The following is a 19,500-nucleotide window of genomic DNA, read 5'->3' as shown; positions in this document are numbered from 1 at the left end:
CATGTCCTGTCTGCCAAAGCTAACAGAGAGATTGACAGAAAGTTGGGCAGTGGACGTATTAATGGGCATGGCGAAAGGAAAGATATTAGGATTAAAAGATCTGCCAAGATCTAATAAAGTGGTGAAACAGACTCGATGGGCTGAATGGCGTCCTCTTGCTCCTACTTTCCTACGTTTCCTAACCTGGGCAGTTAACTGGAGGGCGGCTTTTAAACCCTGGTGTGTCTGATTCAACAATTCATTGCATGGGATGATACAAAGCTGATTAGTTTCCTTTCAAGTTATACAGGGTCCATCGAGGCCAGACTCTACAGCGCATTAAATCCTAAAAGAAAATGGTCTGACAGACTGAGACTGAGTGGAATTCAAGTCTGTACTGGTCTACGAGAGGAAAGTTTTGCATTGGAAGCGATGCCAGAATGCGCAGACCTCCATATTAGTGACATTTAGCAAATCTCCGAAGAGTAAAAGCAAATCTACACGTGACAGATGCAGATTGCTTTAAATAGACAGTCATCCCAGTATATAAACCCAAAGAACAGGCAAGACCTTCAGACCGTTGGAGAGACTCTTGGAACACACGGACTTAGAAACTCTTCCCATTGGTAAGTCCAGATTTAAAAAGGTCTGAATGGATTGATATAGAAAGCTGTTTGTGAAATATGTAACTCACTTGGAAAGATTTTAATAATAATAATTCTTGCATTTGACATAGCGCCTTATGACATCGTTGAAACATCTCAAAGTGCTTCACAGAATAAATTGTAAAGTGGGTTGACGTATTTCATTTTATATTATTTTATATTATAGTATTCAATTTTGTATTTAATTTTAGACTTGATTTCCCCCCCAAAAATCATATTTTTGGACGAACCGATTTCATATTTTCGCTCAATTTCAGAACTAATTTTGCTGTTGTTGTTGTTCGTGTTGTTTTTGCTTTGCAAAGTTTGGTTTGTCTCATTTCTCGATCCATCTATCTACTTGGCAAATAAAAATCTTAACAAACCATTAAACGAGCCAATTACTTTGCTTGCAAAGGCTACGAAAACAATTAAGATATTATGCATTCCTACCGATTTAAGCGGTGCAATTTAAAACCACGAGGTGCATGATCCCCTGTTTATAAACAGAAACCTAGTGGTCAGTGATGTTTGAGCGATTATTCCTTCTGGGAGCATTTAAGTATTTTGTCCGTGTGCCAGTCTATCACACGGCTTGCATCACTGAGACAGTTTGGCTATATCTGATTGCCCCAGAAGACGAATATCAGGAAAGCCAAGCAGGTGCATCAATATTGAGGCAACAGACAAGGGGATCAGTCCCAGAATAAGACTAAGAATAAGTCCCCAAACAGATTTGGTTGCAAAATACAAGTGGGTTCAACGAGCCACTGAGGTCATTTTATCCCAGATCTCTCGATCTTTTTTCCAGAGAGCATTAAGTTTTTTTCATTTCTGGGTCTTTTTCGAAGAAACATCATTTTACGTTTTCCGTTCTGTAACAGAATACTGCCTTATCACATCATTGAGACGTCTCAAAGCGCTTCACAGAACATTCTGTAAAATGAATCCGCCAACCTTCTCACCCAAAGACGAAACTGCTTTAAGAATTTGCCAAATTCTGAACACTCTGAAGTGCCTCATAAGGGAGAGTAAATGATAATAATAATCCTTGCGTGGGAATGTAGCACCTTATCACGTCTTCGAGACGTCTCGAAGCGTGTCACAGAACATACTGTAAAGTGAATGGACTGTATATTTTGTGAGCAAAAAGGAGAAGGATGGTGGTGGTTGAGAGCTGCAATGCTGTTAGGTGTTAAAAGCAAGATCCCATTACCAACTGAGCTTTGATAAGATAATACGATGCTATTTCACAATGCCTAACGATTAGCGCAGAAGCCAAACCAAACTGATCCCTTCGCTAAACGCTGGCTAACAGTGATGTTAGCTCACAATAATGTAAGCAGATGATGGAGACCATAGCAGCTGAGGTGTATTTATAACAAGACTAATGACCAACGATAAGCTAGGAAACGCTACCCCAGTGTTATTGGGTTGCAAATTCTACATTGCACCAGGAGACCTCTCTCTCTCTCTCTCTCTGGCAACATTGCCTCCCACTTCTGCTGATATTGTTCCAACTCAGAGTCAACGCTTTGATTCCCAACACCCACCATCCCCCACCACCACCCACCACCTCATTTATTTCTGATGAGACACAAGGTTGCAAGGGTGACACGTCACAAGATTGGTTCGGACAAAGAAGATCCTTCGATCCATCTGATCTCCTCCTTCCTTCCAGATATGTACTTAATAATAATACCTGCCACCCACCTATGCCGCTAACTCACTTATATCTTATTCATTGTTTCCGCGCCTTGTTTTTAACGTTTCAGACACTCGGATAATCGGCGACAATGGCTACTGCAGATTTTAGTACCAACGTGAAGAAGGTCGCCCATGCATTGGGCACCAGTTTGACAGACCACGACATATCCCTCATGCCCTCTGAACTGAGACTTAAAGGTAAGGTTTCATTCATGCTCTGGACTTTAACAAGTGAACAACAAGTCAAATCAGGTGAGAAGCTCAGAGGGAGAACGCTCTCTGGCCCACTTGATCTCATCCTTTCAAAATGCCAACCTCAATGTTTTCCCATCACAACATCAAGCAATGGAGTCCTGTAGCATAGGAGTACGAGCACTCACCTCGCAAGCTGTTTCGATTCCCCGGGCAGGGTGAAACCTTAGGCAACTTTCCTTACTCCACACGCCTCTGTTTACCCAGCAGTAAGTAGGAACCCTCTTGTTGGTTGATTGGCAGACCGTTTTCCGGGGGTATTACCTGTAATCCCTTCAAAAGAAATCAAAAAATAACTTTCACGGTTACTCAATCCATGACTGTTGGTGGGACGCTGCTGTGCGCAATTAGCTGCCGCATTCTGCTCACAAGTCATTCCACTTGAAGTATATTCTTTGAAGTGCTTTGAGACATCTCAATGATGTGACAAGGTGCTACATCAAATGCAAGGATTATTATTATTATTATCATTATTATGATATAGATATAGCACCTTCTTATTATCGTTATCATTATCATTCAAAACTCTGCCGCCCGCATACTGACCCGGACCAAACTCTGTACCCACATCTCACCAGTTCTGGCCCAGGGTCCACTAGCTCTCCCTGGCACCTCTCTACCTCTTCATCCTCCTCATTCCCCAATCCACCACCCGGTGCCTCTGCTCGACCTGCACCAGCCTCCTGCTCATCTCTCGCACCCTCCGCCCCACCATTGGAGGTCGTGCTTTCAGCAACTGCACCCCAAAACTGTGGAACACCCTCCCTCAATTCCTCTGCCTTGATCCCTCTCTCCCTTCTTTCAAGTCCCGCCTGAAGACTTTCCTCTTCGACCGTGCTTGCAGCCACCTCGCCCCTCCCCCTCGGTTGGAGTCAGGCTCCGCCACTGTTAGGCACTCTGAGACGCTCCCTTGTGTGGAGGACGCTATATAAGTGCAAGTTGTTGTTGTTATTATGAACTGAGTCCAGTGTCCTGGTCCCAACACCCTTCCAGCAGTTGATTGTCCTCGGTCTAAAGGCCCTTAGGTTGCCATGCAAAGTAATAGTTACCGCACAATACAGTAGCAATAAAAGCTTATGTACACAATGCGTATGACAGTGTATTCCAATCCAAATGCTACCGAAAAGCAACATCAACTCTGCTGCCGTTACTATCTTCACAGTCGTGTAAAACTGAACAGCATCCATCCTCCTTGAGCGTGCAGCCCAGTGAAAGGGCTCATTTTGCCAGCGTAGGAACTCTGGTGCGTGGGTGTGAAAGTCGGGCCGGNAAAAATCCGTTGGGCAAACCGCAGTGTGGCATTTTGTTCGAGCCTCCAGATGTTTGATCCAAAAACAGTTGAGTTTAAAGACTCTGAAGCTGCACTTATCTGGACCAGCCAGTAAGCGGCAGCAAATGGCTGAATCAGACCAAACTTACTTTAATCAATGAGCTGGGCTTTGATAATTCTTACGACTGTACACCCAAAAAAATCCTTAACTCTTAAAACACCCAACATTTTATCAAAGATTTCCGCAGCATCTTGGGACGTCCTGAAAGGCACTATATAAATGGTTGATGGTATGGTCACGAGAGAGGATAGTTGAGGATCAAACAAGACGCCAAGATTCCAGACTGGCTTAGTAAGGTGGAGTGTGCATCCGTGGATGGTGATGCTGTCATCCTCTGTGTGATGGGAAGCCAGTGGAGTCGGGCGAGGATGGGGCTGATAGGGTCACGGAGCCTGGTGCGGGAGAGGACACGAGCTGCAGAGTTCTGGATGATCTGAAGCCTATGGAGGGAGGAGTTGGTGGCGGCCGACAAGCAAAGCCCAAAATACTGACTTTTTTCATATAATTTTACACCAGCTACACTTGTAACATCTGTCACAGTTAGATAGTGATTTTGTAACTCATCTTAACTTAATTAGGATTGTACAGGAAGTTCACAGTCCCATTTTTTTCCTAGAGTGCACTGACCAACAACTGAAACGTGGAAGAATGATGATAATTGTATTTAGATATATTCAATTGTATTCACTGTATTTAACTGTATTTAGACGTCCAGAGGATCGATGTCTTTGTGATCGTCATCATTTTCATGGCAGATAATGATCCGTTGCCAACATCTTTCGAAAATTTGATGGATGGAGTGACGAGGAAGTTACCGAGATCATATATTGTTACACTTGACTCACCTGCAACTGAAAATAAAAATTTATTGGAAGAAAAAAAAGTGGGGGGTGTGTGGTGTGGTGGTGGTGGGTGGTGTAACAGGACTTTGTGAACATCCTACAGTTCTACAGCTCAGTTTGACACCAGCTATCAGACACAAGCAAACCTAACTTAACGAAAACAGTAACTTCATAAGAACAAAACAATAATTTAAATAGTAATTCACTTCTGATCACAACAATGTGCATAAAGAAACCAAGAGGTCAATTTAAAGTGCACTGAAATCAATGGACCAACAATTCAAGGTGAGCTGTTAAGGAAGGTGGAAGAGACATTATCTGGTTGTTTAGGGGACAGAGTTGTAGCTTACAGACCAGCAGCTCACTGGTTCAAATCCCAGTCAGTGCTGAGTTTGCTGGTCTCAGTAAGGATTGCGTGGGAAGCTAAATTAGCCCGAGCCTTCCAGGGTTAGGGAGCGGAAAATCAGCCATGGTTTCCTGCTCCTGGTTCTGTGTGTGTGTGTGTGTGGGACAGTGATACGGGAAGAGGTCAGGCTCGGTTGCATCTACAGTCTGGTGGCTTTCTGACATTCACCGTCAAGGTTCACTATGAACAAAGGCTTCCACAAAGGCAATCAGCGAATTGATTATCATATGAAGCAGACAGTCGGTCAGACTAGCAGCACAAGGCAGGTGCCATTGGGGGAGAATATTAGAAAAAAAACAATTTATACACACAATTGTGGAGACCTGTAGCTCAGTGGTTAGAGCACTCGCTTTGCAAGTGAGAGACCTGAGTTCAATTCCAGGCAGGTCAGGGCGAAACCTTGGGCAAGTTTCCTTACTCCACACACAGCCTAATAATAATCCCTCCAAAAACCAAAAACAATAATAAATTGGTCATTTTCAATCTACGACTGTTTGTGGGACATTGCTGTGCGCAATTGGCTGCCGCGTTCGCCCATAAATATACAGTCAATTCACTTTACAGTGTGTTCTGTGAAGCGCTTTGAGACGTCCTCCCGACGTGAAAAGCGCTATATCAAATGCAAGGATTATTATTATTATTATAATATGTAGAAACAACAGGGTGTGGACGTACAATACATCATTGTGCACATGTCTTTCACCAAAGTTAGGATCTTAACTTTCTTTTGAGTCATTTGTGGCTCTTTCTTTGTTTTTTCAGGTGTGTTTGACTACCAGAAATTTTTTGAGTACATGCGTAACGTCAAGAAATCAGAGCGCTGTGATGAAGCAATCCTCAATGCATTCAAAACCCTGGATAAAGACAAGAGTGGCTACATTGAATGGAATGAGATTAAGTAAGAACTATTGTTAGCTAATATTAAGCGTAATGCATGAAATTCCAATGTCCATCAATCAGAAAAAGCCTGGTCATCCAATCCTTTGAGGTGTGGGGTACAATACAATACTATATAAAATTATGTATGATTATACAATGCCAAGATGACATTATATAAGGACATAAGAAATGTCAGATGAAAAAAGACCGAGGTTCATCTAGTTTGCCTTCCACCTTCCTGGCGGTCGCATGCACATATGTCCCGAACTATCTACGTACCTTCACTTGGGTTACCTGGCCTATGTTGCCTTGCAGGTACATCCTTTCCGCGATTCCCAGCTCTGCGCCCTTCGCGCCTCTATCAGACGAAGAGGCTGATGCCATCATCCAAGCAGCTGACGTAGATGGAGATGGAAGAATTGATTTTCAAGGTATGGTTTACCGTGTTATTCCAACGATCCAATGATAATCCAAATATCACCCAATGCTAATCCTTACGGTTAAAATTCATCCTCCCTACCGCCCACCTTATCCTTTGTTCAATTCAATGGTTCTCAGGACTACACCCTCCACTCCTCGGTTGATTTCCAGTTAACTAAGCCATAAAAAGTTCAAGTTAAGTTTTGATTTCTTCACAGGAATGCCAATTCTTTAAACGTAGATGTACCAGGGAGACAGATTGTTCATTGGAGGTAGATAGTTATTTTGCAATATCAACAAATTACATTTACGCAACACCTTTTGTGTCACAATGACTTCCCAGGGCACTGAAAGAATTTTAGCACAAAGTTTGCAGGTGTCTTTTGCAGGTACTGAACTTATTGCCCCTTGACACCTTGCAGAAGTTAGCAAGCGACTATTGAGAGATTGAGCAAGTTGGCAGAAGTGAAGCAGATGCAGTTACACGTAGGTTTTTGGCCATAAAGATAAAGGTTTGAAATGGAATTTCCAGTTACGTGGGGACATTGTAAAGGTGGGAGAGTGAACAGAAGGAACTTCTGTGCAAGTATTAAGTAACTCAAATCCTATTTGAAAGTTCAGTGAGTATCAACCTGGCCGATAAATGATTGCCAGACCCATAGAGATACAGAATCAGAGGCACATAATTGCACATTTCAAGACACTGGTGAGGCCACACGAGAAGTAAATATAGCGTTCAGTTTTGGGCACCAGCTAAGATATAAAATAATAATAATAATCCTTGCATTTGATATTGCGCCTTTCAGTACAGGAGGACCCTGCATAGTCCTTGGCAGGATTGTATCATAAAGTATTTTGTCATCTTGAACTGTCTTTGACGAGACCACAGCATTGATTGCAAAGATGGGAGCTTAGGGGTGGGGTGGTGGAGGTAGCGGGGGACGAACTCCTATCTTCTCGGGGAGGGGGAGAGTCGCAGGGAGGAGGAGGGGGAGAGGGGAGGTAGCGGAGCGATTTATACCAATGGTGAGAAAGGAGAGGGGGTGGGGAGGCGGTGGAAAATCCTGGCGTTCATTTCTTCGTTGATTCTTTCAGAGTTTGAGGCGATGGTCAAAGAAGAGAAGCTGCCAAAGAAGAAGTGAGACCAGAAGCAGCCATGAGAGTCTGGCAGGAAGTGCAGAGCAGTGGCTCTGAGAGCAAAGAGGCTTTGCGCTTCCTGGGACGTCTGTCTTTGTGCTTCTGCGTTTCTTGCCAACCTCTTTCAAATTCGAGAGCCGCATAGCCATGGCAACAGCTAAGCTGACCAGATCCTTTCATTGCGAACCTGTTGACACGAATGGAGACCGACCGGGTTGAAGCCAGACTCCTGGTGACCAGTCCCCCTGCGCCAATGTCACGCACAAATGCACCCACGCACCCACACTCATGTCGGCAGGCGCAGACCCGAATGCACGCACGCACGCAGGTACGCACGCGCACGCAAGCACACACGTGAACACTTACACGCCAGGAGTACATTGAATAAAATGGGGTAGTTTTAAAATAAAAATCATCCACCTTGCATTTGATACAGCGCCTTATCACGTCATTGAGACTTCTCAAAGAACTTCACAGAATATTGTAAAGTGAATAGACTATATATTTTGTGGGCGAAAAAGCACACACACACACACACACACAAATAGTAGACATTAATTCGGGCTGGCTTGCTTGGGGAGGGAGCAGAAGGAACAAAGTACAATGATCAGGTCAGCTTATTACTTAACATTGTAAAGCAAAAAGCAATTTGGTATCAATGAAACTGCTCTTTGTCGATTTAATTGTCAAATGGATTATAGGTGCTTATAGTGTTCTTTGAACATGTCTAGATAAGTTTGCATAAAGCTGATAGGCACATCATTCCCTTGAGTGTTGTGTTTGATATTGTGGCCTTGCAATCTCCAGACTTTCTGTAAACCTACTTCCATATTTCTCTTTGTTCGCTGTTGATGGCACTGTCCATTCACATGGGTTTCACCAACTCCAGGTTCTTACATTACATTGTTTGGACTTGGTGTCTCAAAATACAGACTCCCAACAGTTATACCACAACACAATAGCACATAGTGAGCTGAGTCAGTATGGAAAGCTTCCCTTTGCTTGTCCAGCTAGAACCACCCTACCCGTTAGGGCTTTTAGCTTGCAGGGCTGAGCGGGAGGATTCCCACTATTTCGGTATTCTGCCAACCCACCAGCCGATTGCAAAACCCGTTGCAGAGTTCAACATAATAATAATCCTTGCATTTCGATAAGGCGCCTTTTCACATTGTTGAGGCGTCTCAAAGCACTTCACAGAATATATTGTAAAGTAGATTGACTGTGTAATTGTGGATGAAACGCAGCAGCCAATTGCGAACAGCAATGTCTCACAAGCAGTCATGGATTGAGTGGCCAAATTGTTTTGGGGGACAGATTATTAGCCCAGGAAAGGGATCTGTCAATCAACTAACAATCAGGTACCTACTTACTGCTCGGGAAATTTGCCTATGGTTTCGCCCTGCCCAGGAATTGAACCCGGATCCTCTCGCTTGCGAGACAAGCATGCAAACCACTACACTACAGGACGTACATTGAGTGACCAATTTTTTTTATCTGGGGGATTTGTTGGTCAGAACAAACTCCCTTCTCTTTTTGAATAGCGCCACAGGACCTTTAACATCCACCTGAACAGGCAGACGGGACCTCAGTTTAATGTCTTGTCTGAAGAACAGCGCCTCCGACAACGCAACACCTCCCCAGCACTGTGTTGGAGTGCCATCTCAGACTGTGTCCTGACGTGGAGCTCGAACCCACAATCTTTTGACTCAGAGGCCAAAGTGCTTCCACCAAGCCAGGCCGATACCTCGTAAAGTGTAGTGACTGTGTATTTTGTATTAATTCATTCTTAATTGTATTTGGCAACAGGACTTTGTGGACAGCCTGTTGTACGAACTGTAGTCTCGAGGCATCAAGAAAGCCACGAGAAAGAAAAAAAGAAATTAAGATATCGATGAAAAAACTCACAGATCAATATTTTGAGTTTATAGTCCAAGCTGATTTACGTGGAGGGTTTGACACACAGTGAACAATATGTGTGTGCGTGTGTGAGTGAAATAGACCATAAACCAATATTTGATAAGATCTTGTAGCTGTACAGTAAATGTCATTCTCTTCTCAATGCAAAGAAAATCGTAATTTATTGGCGTTGAGACATCCTTTTTTAAAATATGTCACAGCTTATTGGATCAACGTCACCAGCTTTACAGTTCCGTGGAGATTACCATTATTCAGTTTCCTTTCACCAACTCAAAACCCTTTTTTTAGTCGCACTTCAGTCGCTGTTGTGTGTGTGGTTGTGAGAGATAGAGACAGAGCAATTTTACCAGCTGCATTTTTAATACCTTTTTTTAAATATTTCTTAAAATTTTTATTATATATAAGTAAAACGTCTGACATAAGGACTAAAAAATGAAGCTAGTCCCAGCTACGTGGAAAATGAGGACATTATTGTTTGTGGTTGGAGTTTCTCTGGTGTTTGTTACATACAGCAATAACCTTCTGGATTTCTCGACCAACGCTTTGTACCACAGGTAACTTTATCCTTATTGATGTTCTGAAGTCAGCTATACACAGGAGCTGTCAGGACCCTCTAGTTGTGTCTGTTAGAATCCTATTCACCAAATCGCTTTCTCTCTCCTCCACATCCCCATTTCCTGTTACCACTCTCTTTATTACCTCGCTGTTTGTTTCGTTCTTTTCTTGCTTCCCCAATTCCTCTCAATGTCACCAATTCCTTTTATACGAACAGGAAAGCAGTGTTCTCTGCCTGAGCCAAGGCATTTAGTCAGGTATATTGCCTGGAGCTGACGATTCCACCCAGTTTGTTGTGCGTTAATATTTAAGGCTATGCGCAATGGTGGAAATTTCTTAAACCCAGCTCACAAAATATACAGTCAATTTACTTTACAGTACATTCTGTTGTAAGAGAGTCGGATGGAGACAACTGACATGGTGGTGCAATAATCCAAAGTGTATTAAGCAAACAGCCTGACTTAGTCTGAAAACTGAGACCACAGATACAGAAAAATCGATTTTGGTTCCACTGGGAAGTGCACTGACCCTCTACGACGGCTTCAACTATTTCAGCTTGTCGGCCTCCCCAACTTCTCCCTCCATAGGCTGCAGATAATAATAATAATAATAATAATCCTTGCATTTGATATAGCGCTTTTCACGTCGGGAGGACGTCCCAAAGCGCTTCACAGAACACACTGTAAAGTGAATTGACTGTATATTTGTGGGCGAACGCGGCAGCCAATTGCGCACAGCGATGTCCCACAAACAGTCGTAGATTGAAAATGACCAATTTATTATTGTTTTTAGTTTGGGAGGGATTATTATTAGGCGTGTGGAGTAAGGAAACTTGCCCAAGGTTTCGCCCTCTGCCTGGAATTGAACTCAGGTCTCTCACTTGCAAAGCGAGTGCTCTAACTACTGAGCTACAGGACTCCACAATCATCCGGAAGCTCACCTCAACCATTGCCTGCAAAGCTACTTTTAACCTCTGCTTAGTCATTAAATCAAACAAATTTAAATCCTTTAAACTGGCTGATGCATTTGAGTACCGGACCTTGTTCTTTCAATCTCAAACAAACAACTAATTTAGTCATTACTTTTGGTGTCCTACTACTATAAAACTAGTATATCATAATCCTTATTAAAGGATTATGGGTAGATTCCATTCTAAATGTATATAAAGATTAATTAAAAGCCTTAAAAAACATTAAACATCACAAATATAATTGTACACTGTGAAGTGCTTTGAGTTGTCTCGAAGACGTGACAAGGCGCTATATCAAATGCAAGGATTATTACTGGTAATTTGGAAACCCTTTTTTTCAGGGAAGGGTCTTAAGATTTTAAGAAAAAGAAAGTTTCACAGGCTAGGAGGCTAGCACAGTGAAAAAAGGAAGATCTTCAGGCACAATCTGAAAAAGGGGAAGGTGGGAGCAAGGCGGAGGGATAGAGGGAGAGAGTTCCAAAGTTTCGGGGAGTAATGGCTGGAAGCACGGTGACCGATGGTGGAGTGGAGGGGACGAGGGACAAGCAAGAGGCCGGAGCCAGACAAATGGAGGGCGGGTGGTGGATGTGAGAATAATCAGGTCCAGATTGAATTGCCAAAGCCCACAGTCTCAAAGCCCATAGTGTAAAGTGGACTGGCTGTGTGTTTTGGGGCTGAAACACTCTGTATGTTAAGTGCGAGGGTTTTATTATCGGTTATTTATTTTCCTAGATTAAGCTACAGTATGCTGGGCAAGTTCGGGGGGAGGAACGTAACAAAATCCTTGGAAGATATCGATCCAAAGAAGAACGAAACTTTCGTCGAGAAATTCCAAGTGAAACCCGTAAAGAAAACGGGAACGGGACCTGGGGGCAGGACGGTCTCGCCGACCCTGGGAAACACTACCTTAGCCTCTCAGGAGATTATAAAGAAGCCGGTAACGGGCGCAGTGTTCAATCAAACCGCGCCACCCCAAAGGCGGAAGGTAGCCAAGCCAGCACGCAAAAGAAAGAGAATTAGTAAAACATCGCGCCCAGCAACTGTGGTCAAAGAGTCACCGTTCGCAGGAGATGTTTACCCCACAGATAACACCTATCTCAATTCAGTAAGTACATTTCAGTCTGGCTCACTTTGCCATCTTAAATTATACAAGTTCAAAATCGTAACGGTAAAGGAAGTGAGAGATTGTTAGTCAAGACACCATGAAAAACTCCCTTCGCTTTCCAAATCGTGCCATGAGATCTTCAACATCCACCTAACAGGCAGACCGAACCTCAATTTAGGATTTCACCCAAGCAGCACCTTTGATAATTTAGTGCTGCATTCGGAGCGTCAGCCTCGACTGTGATCCTGAAGTCGTGACGTGGGCTTGAACTCAGTACTTTCGAATTCAGAGGTGAGAATGCTGCCAATTGAGCCAGGCTGCTAATAGGATCTGTGAATGTTAACTTCTGAGCAAATTGTAGGTGCTGTTTGTAAACGTCATCACAATGCTGTTTGAACAAAATATAGATTTTCTTTTTTTTTTAAAAATTGAATTTCTGGGAGCACATCTTAAGTCAAAAAAAAATGCTTTATTTTCAAGGGAATCTTTTGCGGTTGAGTTCCCCGAGCGGTTGTATGAAAGGACTGGCATAATTTATATTGTTTTCCAGAGACAGATGTACTCACCCAGTGGAACAAGTTCTTTTAACTCGCAATTAGTAAAAGTTTTTGGACAGCTTAACAATAGGAGTGTGATTTATTAGACTGATGTTGATTTAAAATGGCTGGTCTAAAAATAACTAACAGAAATCGAAATTCAATGGCAATCAGACAAGATAAATACATTCTATCTTGCCAATACTCTTTATGTCAGTGATTAAAACAATCCCTTTCTTTCAGGAACAATGCGTACAGCGATGACTTGCGCTTATATTTGTGGAGTCCTGTAGCTCAGTGGTTAGAACACTTTCCTTGCAAGCGAAAGACTTGGGTTCGATTTCCAGCAGGGCAAGTTCCTTACTCCACACGCCTAATACTAATCCCTCAAGAAAAAAATAATATGCAGTCAATTCACTTTACAATATATTCTGTGAAGTGCTTTGAGACGTCGAGAAGACGTGAAAAGCGCTATATCAAATGCAAGGATTATTATTATTATTAGAAGTTCAAATCCCGAGGTGGGACTTGTATCCTGTACCCTTCTCGCTCAGAGGCGAGAGTGCCAACCAACTGAGCCAGGCTAACACCTGGTAGTTAACCTCTCCTCATCGTTGTTGTTGCCTCTACCAGGAATGTCCCGACAGCATCAGGAAGCGAGTGGCAAACATATCCGAGTATAAAGATATCTTCCTGGAGACAATTCCCGTCCTCCAGTGGAGCAAACACGCTACGGAGGCTGAGTACAAGAGGCTGAGCAAACACCCGGGCTTATACGGGTGGAAGGTGATTGGCTTTGATGGTAAGGTTCAACCGTTCTGCCTACCAATCTACGTATACTTACATAGACTGTACAGGCCACTCGGCCCACCCAGTCTGTGGCGGTGTTTATAATGTTGTGGAGTCCCGTAGCCTCGTAGATGGAGCGTTTGCCTCGCGAGCGGGTTCGATTCCCGGGCAGGGCGAAACCTTCGGCAAGTTTCCCTACTCCCCGCGCCTCGGTTCACCTCGCAGTAAGTAGGAACCCGGATGTTAGTCGATTGGGAGATCGCGTCCCAAGGCGCTGGGCAGTCAAGGATTTAGACCCGAGCAGGCGGGGCTGGGATCAGGAAGTGTGGAGGGCAGGGAGGGTGGCCGAAAGGTAAGGTTGAAGAGGGGAGTCTTGAGAATATGGGATGGAGTTCCAAAGTGTGGAAGTAACAGCTTTAAAGTGGGAGCTTGAAAGCCAGGAGAGAGAAACTCCAATTCTCTGGTTGAATAGCGCCAGGGAATCTTTAGGGTCCAACTGAACAGGGCATAGTCAGGGAGCTCAGTTTGATGTCTTTAGACGTTAGACATTAAATGTCGTTAGACATCTTTAGATGTTAAATGTGTTGACACCTCCCCTCCCCACTGACTTCACTTACATTGACTCAGCGCCATGTTCACATTCTCCTCTCCCAGATCTGAAGGATGCTCTGAGTTACCTGAACACCTCCGCAAACACGGTCATGTTCGACGACTGGGAGATGAGGCCAAACAAAAGCTCCAACTGCATCCGCTGTGCTGTGATCGGGAACGGAGGAATCCTGAACAATTCTAACATGGGGGAAGAGATCGATAAACATGACTATGTGTTTCGGTAGGTTTCCTGCTCGCCCAGGCACCGAGCCTCTGGTCACAACAGGTGCCGCACCTACTTGGTGGGGGTGTCAGTATCCGACAATGGAGACTGGACCTCACTTGTGGCCAACCCATCTTGTGGAGTCCCATGGAGTAGTGGTTAGCACGCTCACCTCACAAGCTAGAGCACCCGGGTTCAATTCCCGGGCGGGGTGAAACCTTAGGCAAGTTTCCTTACTCCACACTCCTCTATTTACCTAGCGGTAAGTCGGAACCCAGATCGCTTTCCGGGGTGAATAGTCCCTCCAAAAAAAATGTTTATGGAACACTGTTGTCCGCAATTGGCTGCCGCGCTTCATCCCCAAGTACAGTCAATTCACTTTACAGAGTATTCTGTGAAGACCTTTGAGACATCTCAACGACATGATAAAGCCCTATGTTATCTATAATTATTATTATAGGTTCCTGCATCCTTCCACTACTTATTGTTTCCTTTCACAGGGTGAATGGAGCCATCATTAAAGGATATGAAAAAGATGTCGGCAAAAGGACTTCATTTTACAATTTTGCTACAAACACGATGCTCAATTCTCTCCGTAACTACCGACGCTTGGGGTACACCAGTGTCCCGAAATCAGAGGTATAAGGCTATATGCAAGGAGTCAGAGCAAATGTCCAGGCAATACTCTAAACCCTGTTTCAAGTGGCCATTAAAGATCCCATGGCGCTAAAGAGAAGGAAGCTTCTCTCTCCCAGCGTCCCGGCCAACAAGCTGCCAAATTAAAACTGTCTGTTTTATGGGACACTACTGTGTGCAATTGGGCTGCTGCATTTCACCCACAAAATACCCGGTCACTCCACTTCACAGTATATCCTGTGATGCACTTTGAGACGTTCTTCCGACCTGATAAGGCGCGATATCAACGGCAAGGGTTATTTATTTTTATTCTGAACGCAGCCACATTTTTCTTTCAAAGGAGACGCGATACATCTTTGTACCGGTCCACGCCAGAGATTATTACATGGTGAAGGCTGCGGCAACCGAGCATCGAGTGGCCAAGGGGCCAGAGAGATCCAGGGAGTAAGTTTCCTCACAAGCAATAACCTAACCTAACCTGAGTAACCCAGGTGTCCAGTGACAGGGGGAAAGCAATGAATGTAAGCAAATAAATATACTTCACTCGTCGGTGCTGACGATCAGAAATGGTGCACAGGCGGGTTTGGGGGAGGAGAGGGGTGAGGGGTTTCTCCCATTCTCTCTGCTTCACTGGTTCGGTCCCTCTTCATGTTCCCCCCCACCTCTTCCACTCCATGATCAACGGGTAAGCTTCCAGCCCCTATGTCCCTCGACTCTCTCAATTCCCTGTCCCCACTGACAGGACTACCCTTCCAAGACCCGCCAATGAGCCAGGCTGGGCTGTGCTGTGAACAGATGTGCCCTGGAGTACTGTGGACCTGCCTGGCTCAGGAACAGGGCTATCAAGACCACCACAGAGGACAGGCTTGATTCCGATATTCCGTTGCCGGATATGTCACCTTGGTAGCCAGTACAGCTCCAAGGAGATCAAGCTTACCAACCCCCCCCTCTCCCCACCCCGTCCCCAGAGGATAACTGGGTCTTGCCTTCACCCCTCTGTCCCTCTGCTTTCAAATTCCTAGTTAGCCCCCTCCTGCGCAATATCGAGACATGTGCGTCACTTACAGTAACAGACACTCATCTCGATCGTCAACCAGAATTAACCCAAGTTTCTCTCTCTCTCTCTCTCCTCCCCTGTAGCCCGCACGTGTATTTCGGACCTCACATTGGGCCCGAGAAACTGAAGATGTACCATGCGGACTTCATGCGTTACCTTCGCAATCGGTAAAAATCCATGAGTTTTTTTTGAAAAAAAATGTCTTTATCACATAACATCATGGTTTGCAAGTTGTGACACATGGCTAATAGAGTGTTCCATTTCAACACCAGGTTCTGAGCTCAATTGAGTTTGTTGTTGGTGGGTGGATTTCAAGATTCTCGCTCTGACATTCCCACTGCAATTTCGAAATAAAAAGAGAAAGGGGATTCTCTCTCCCCCTCCCACCCCGATAAAAAATATTTGTTTCCACTTCAGGGCTGTTTACGGCACATCACTCTCCGGACATTCGCTGCCCCATTCGCCAAAGAAAACACAGTCACTCTACTTGACAGTGAATCCTGTGAAGTGCTTTGATACGTTCCTCCCAACGTGAAAGATGCCGGATCAAACACAAGGATTCTGATTTAAGTTGTTGTTGTTGTTGTGTGGTGGGGGGCATCATGTTCAAAACCAACCAACAATTACAGCAGTAAACCTGGTGGTGAGCTAGATGTACGGTTATAACTTAAAGTGTACTTTTTCCCTCCTCTATAGGTTTCTTAGTTCAAGAATTGCAAAGAAATATCCTACATATCGCCCAACCACTGGAGCTTTGATGCTCCTGGGAGCTATACACACCTGTGACCAGGTAACAATCATATAATGTCATGGCTCAGAACGATCACGTGTGGGCTGGTTTTTCTCTCCCATAGTGTAGTGGTTAGAGCACTCGCCTCGCAAGCGAGAGGACCTGGGTTCGATTCCCAGGCAGGGCAAAACCTAAGGCAAGTGTCCTTACTCCACACGCCTCTGTTTACTCGCAGTGAGTAGGATTCCAGTTGTTTGTTGATTGGTGCTTTCCGGTGGTAATATCTCCCTCCAAAAAAAAATTAGGTCACTCAATCCACAACTGTTTGTGCGCAATCGGCTGCTGCGTTTCACTCACAAAATACACAGTTGATCCACTTTACAGTATCTTCTGTGAAGAGCTTTGAAACGTCTCAACGACGTGATAAGGTGCTGTGTCAAATGCAAGGAATATTATTACTATTAACACCGTTCCATTTCTGTTCCCAATTTGTTCTCAAAGCTTGGTTCTCTGCCCCCTTTTCCCCCTTTCATAGGTCAGTGCGTACGGATTCATCACTAAGGACTACGCAAAATACGCCAATCACTATTACGACATCATCAAAAAGAAACCGCATTTCTTTTTCATCCACGACATGAGGCTGGAACTGGAGCTTTGGGAGACACTGCACAAGTATGGGATCATCCGTCTGTTCACCAGAGGCTGACCTCTGAGCAAGTGAGGCAGGATCGATGGCTTGTGCTTTTGGATGAAGGGATTTAAAGAACAAAAAATATGCTACTCGGGGGGAACTGAGTGACAGTGAGAGGTTGTTCTTTGACAGCCTCCAATCCCCACCCCACCACCGCCTCGGTACTAGATTTAAATCCATCCCAAACACATTGGGATCAAAGCCTCTTCCGTCTGCGGACGTGTGACAGAATGCTTCACTTTGCTCGGGTTTCACACTTCGATGGGAAAAATATATATTCAAACAAATCACTTTACAGTACATTCTGTGAAGAGCTTTGAGACATGATAATGCAAGGATTATAATGAATTATTATTAGATAACTTATTAATGGGGGTATTTAATCAAGACACGGTTACTGTCGAGCTAAGGAGGGCCATACCAGGGGAAATCCCCGGGGCGAAATTCAGGTGGCATTTGGGGATGTGGAACATCCTGCCAAGTAAGGTGGTGGAGGCAGAGGCCACTGTGAGTTTCAAGTGAGAAGTAAACAGGTAAACAGAAGGATAGAAGCTGTAGAGACACTGGGGATCGAGCAGGGGCAATGGGAATGAGCTTGCTCTGAGAGCTGGGGGCAAACCCTTTCTATGATCATTGTAATTTAGGACACAGTTATCAAATTCCTACAGATGAGATGGGATAAGCAATGGGGATGAATCGGTTTTAACTGAACTGTTAGATGGTGGGGTTGTGTGTGGTGGGAGAGATGGGGGTAGTGAGCATGGTGCAGCAATTATCAAATGCTACTTCAAAGCCAGAACTTGCAAGTGAATTACAACAACAACACAGTTCATTTTTGTGGTGCCTTTCACAGCAGAATGAGCATCTCAAAGCACTTTATAGAGATAACACAAAGCACACAGCTGGGAGGGGTGATAAAGAGTGTGGACTGAAGACACGGTCCAATACATTGTTTGTTTAACAAGTGGAGAGTGTTTAAAGTATTGAGAACATTTAAAGAGGAGGTGGGGTGTGGGGAGCAGTAACAGCGCTATGGGGGTGGTGGGGGCTAGAATTTTGAGACATTGGTTGTGGGTTTTGCTCTGTCCTGCACACATAGTCCACCCATGTTTAACCCCTCAGTGGGTTGTGTATCTCTCAAGACAGAGGCAGGTTATAATTGGCTTTGCAGTTGGAATGAACGATGAGCACAAAAAGCACTTGTTGGCACAATTCAGATGATCAGCAAATAAAACATTTTCCCAGTCTTTTGTTATATGTTGGTTTTGATGTGATTGTGTTGTGCACTTTTTTAAAAAAGAAAATAGGCGTCCGAATCATTAAAATAATTTTCTGTAATTTTGCTCAGTGTTAATTAAAATAGGAAAGCCGGACAGCCTGAGACTATGTGGAATTTTCAGACCTTGGAGGTCCGGATATCTCTCATTGATGGGCACTTCACAAGGTATTCTGTGTGAATGAATGTTCTCTGAGTTCACGGTTCAGGTTGACACGGGGGCGGGGGGGGGGGGGGGGGGGGGGGGGGGGGAGAGAGAAGCATTGTCAGAAGTGTTGTCCTTTGGATGAGACGTTAAACCAAGGTCCCTGTTCAGGTGGACATTATAGATCTCTATGGGACTACTCTAAAGTTTCTGCCTCGGATAACAAAAAATCACTGGTTCACTCGATGACTGTTTGTGGGATGTTGCACTGGGGGTAAATTGGCTGCAAATCATTTCAGAGGACTGGGGGGAGAGAGAAGGAGCATAATGTCTCCCCTTTCCCAAAAGCAAGAGGTCTCTGTCACATGGCAACAGCTTCTTCTACCCTGGTTGTGATACAAAATAATTGTTTTTTAAAAAAAACAACAAAAAAGCTTTGAGTTGACTTAATGGGAACAGCACACTTGGGAAAAACTGAAAGCTGATTTCGTAACTCATCAATTTCTAAACTATCAAATAGAAATCAGGGATGTGTTGACGTCTACTTGGCCTCAACCGGGCATTCGCTGATGTTTTACTATCATTTTTACAGCAAAATTACATTCAAAGAACGCCTTTCACGTCGTGAGGACGTCCCAAGGTGCTGGCAGTCAGGGGTCAGGACCCAAGCATGGAGGAGAGG

General features: G+C 44.3%; 2 protein-coding genes across 2 annotated transcripts; both read left to right on the top strand.

Moving 5' to 3' along the window:
• The first annotated feature begins 521 nt into the window (after positions 1–521).
• LOC103175571 (parvalbumin-like EF-hand-containing protein) lies at positions 522–8,028 on the top strand. Its single transcript, XM_007888670.1, has 5 exons — positions 522–605; positions 2,399–2,528; positions 5,924–6,059; positions 6,356–6,471; positions 7,556–8,028. The coding sequence occupies exons 2-5, from the start codon at positions 2,420–2,422 to the stop codon at positions 7,600–7,602; spliced, it is 408 nt and encodes a 135-aa protein (XP_007886861.1). The 5' UTR covers positions 522–605; positions 2,399–2,419; the 3' UTR covers positions 7,603–8,028.
• A 1,132-nt stretch (positions 8,029–9,160) lies between these two features.
• LOC103175574 (alpha-N-acetylgalactosaminide alpha-2,6-sialyltransferase 2) lies at positions 9,161–18,652 on the top strand. The gene is made up of 9 exons (XM_007888679.2): positions 9,161–10,068; positions 11,772–12,144; positions 13,314–13,482; positions 14,124–14,301; positions 14,784–14,922; positions 15,260–15,363; positions 16,060–16,143; positions 16,673–16,766; positions 17,242–18,652. Exons 1-9 carry the CDS (start codon positions 9,947–9,949, stop codon positions 17,410–17,412), a joined length of 1,434 nt encoding a protein of 477 aa, XP_007886870.1. The 5' UTR covers positions 9,161–9,946; the 3' UTR covers positions 17,413–18,652.
• Positions 18,653–19,500: the final 848 nt, after the last annotated feature.

Source organism: Callorhinchus milii, unplaced genomic scaffold (assembly GCF_018977255.1).
Source record: "Callorhinchus milii isolate IMCB2004 unplaced genomic scaffold, IMCB_Cmil_1.0 Scaffold20, whole genome shotgun sequence".
Lineage (NCBI taxonomy): Eukaryota > Metazoa > Chordata > Chondrichthyes > Chimaeriformes > Callorhinchidae > Callorhinchus > Callorhinchus milii.
The sequence above is the reverse complement of the archived record's forward strand: the minus strand, read 5'-3'. Positions and strand labels throughout refer to the sequence as shown.

Bases quoted from the DNA above. Each gene is read 5' to 3' on its own strand.
- LOC103175571 (XM_007888670.1), top strand. From the start codon at position 2,420: ATGGCTACTGCAGATTTTAGTACCAACGTGAAGAAGGTCGCCCATGCA. The intron at 6,060-6,355 runs GTAAGAACTATT...GTTGCCTTGCAG, and splicing joins ATTGAATGGAATGAGATTAA to GTACATCCTTTCCGCGATTC. The intron at 6,472-7,555 runs GTATGGTTTACC...TGATTCTTTCAG, and splicing joins TGGAAGAATTGATTTTCAAG to AGTTTGAGGCGATGGTCAAA.
- LOC103175574 (XM_007888679.2), top strand. From the start codon at position 9,947: ATGAAGCTAGTCCCAGCTACGTGGAAAATGAGGACATTATTGTTTGTG. The intron at 16,144-16,672 runs GTAAAAATCCAT...CCTCCTCTATAG, and splicing joins ATGCGTTACCTTCGCAATCG to GTTTCTTAGTTCAAGAATTG. The intron at 16,767-17,241 runs GTAACAATCATA...CCCCTTTCATAG, and splicing joins CTATACACACCTGTGACCAG to GTCAGTGCGTACGGATTCAT.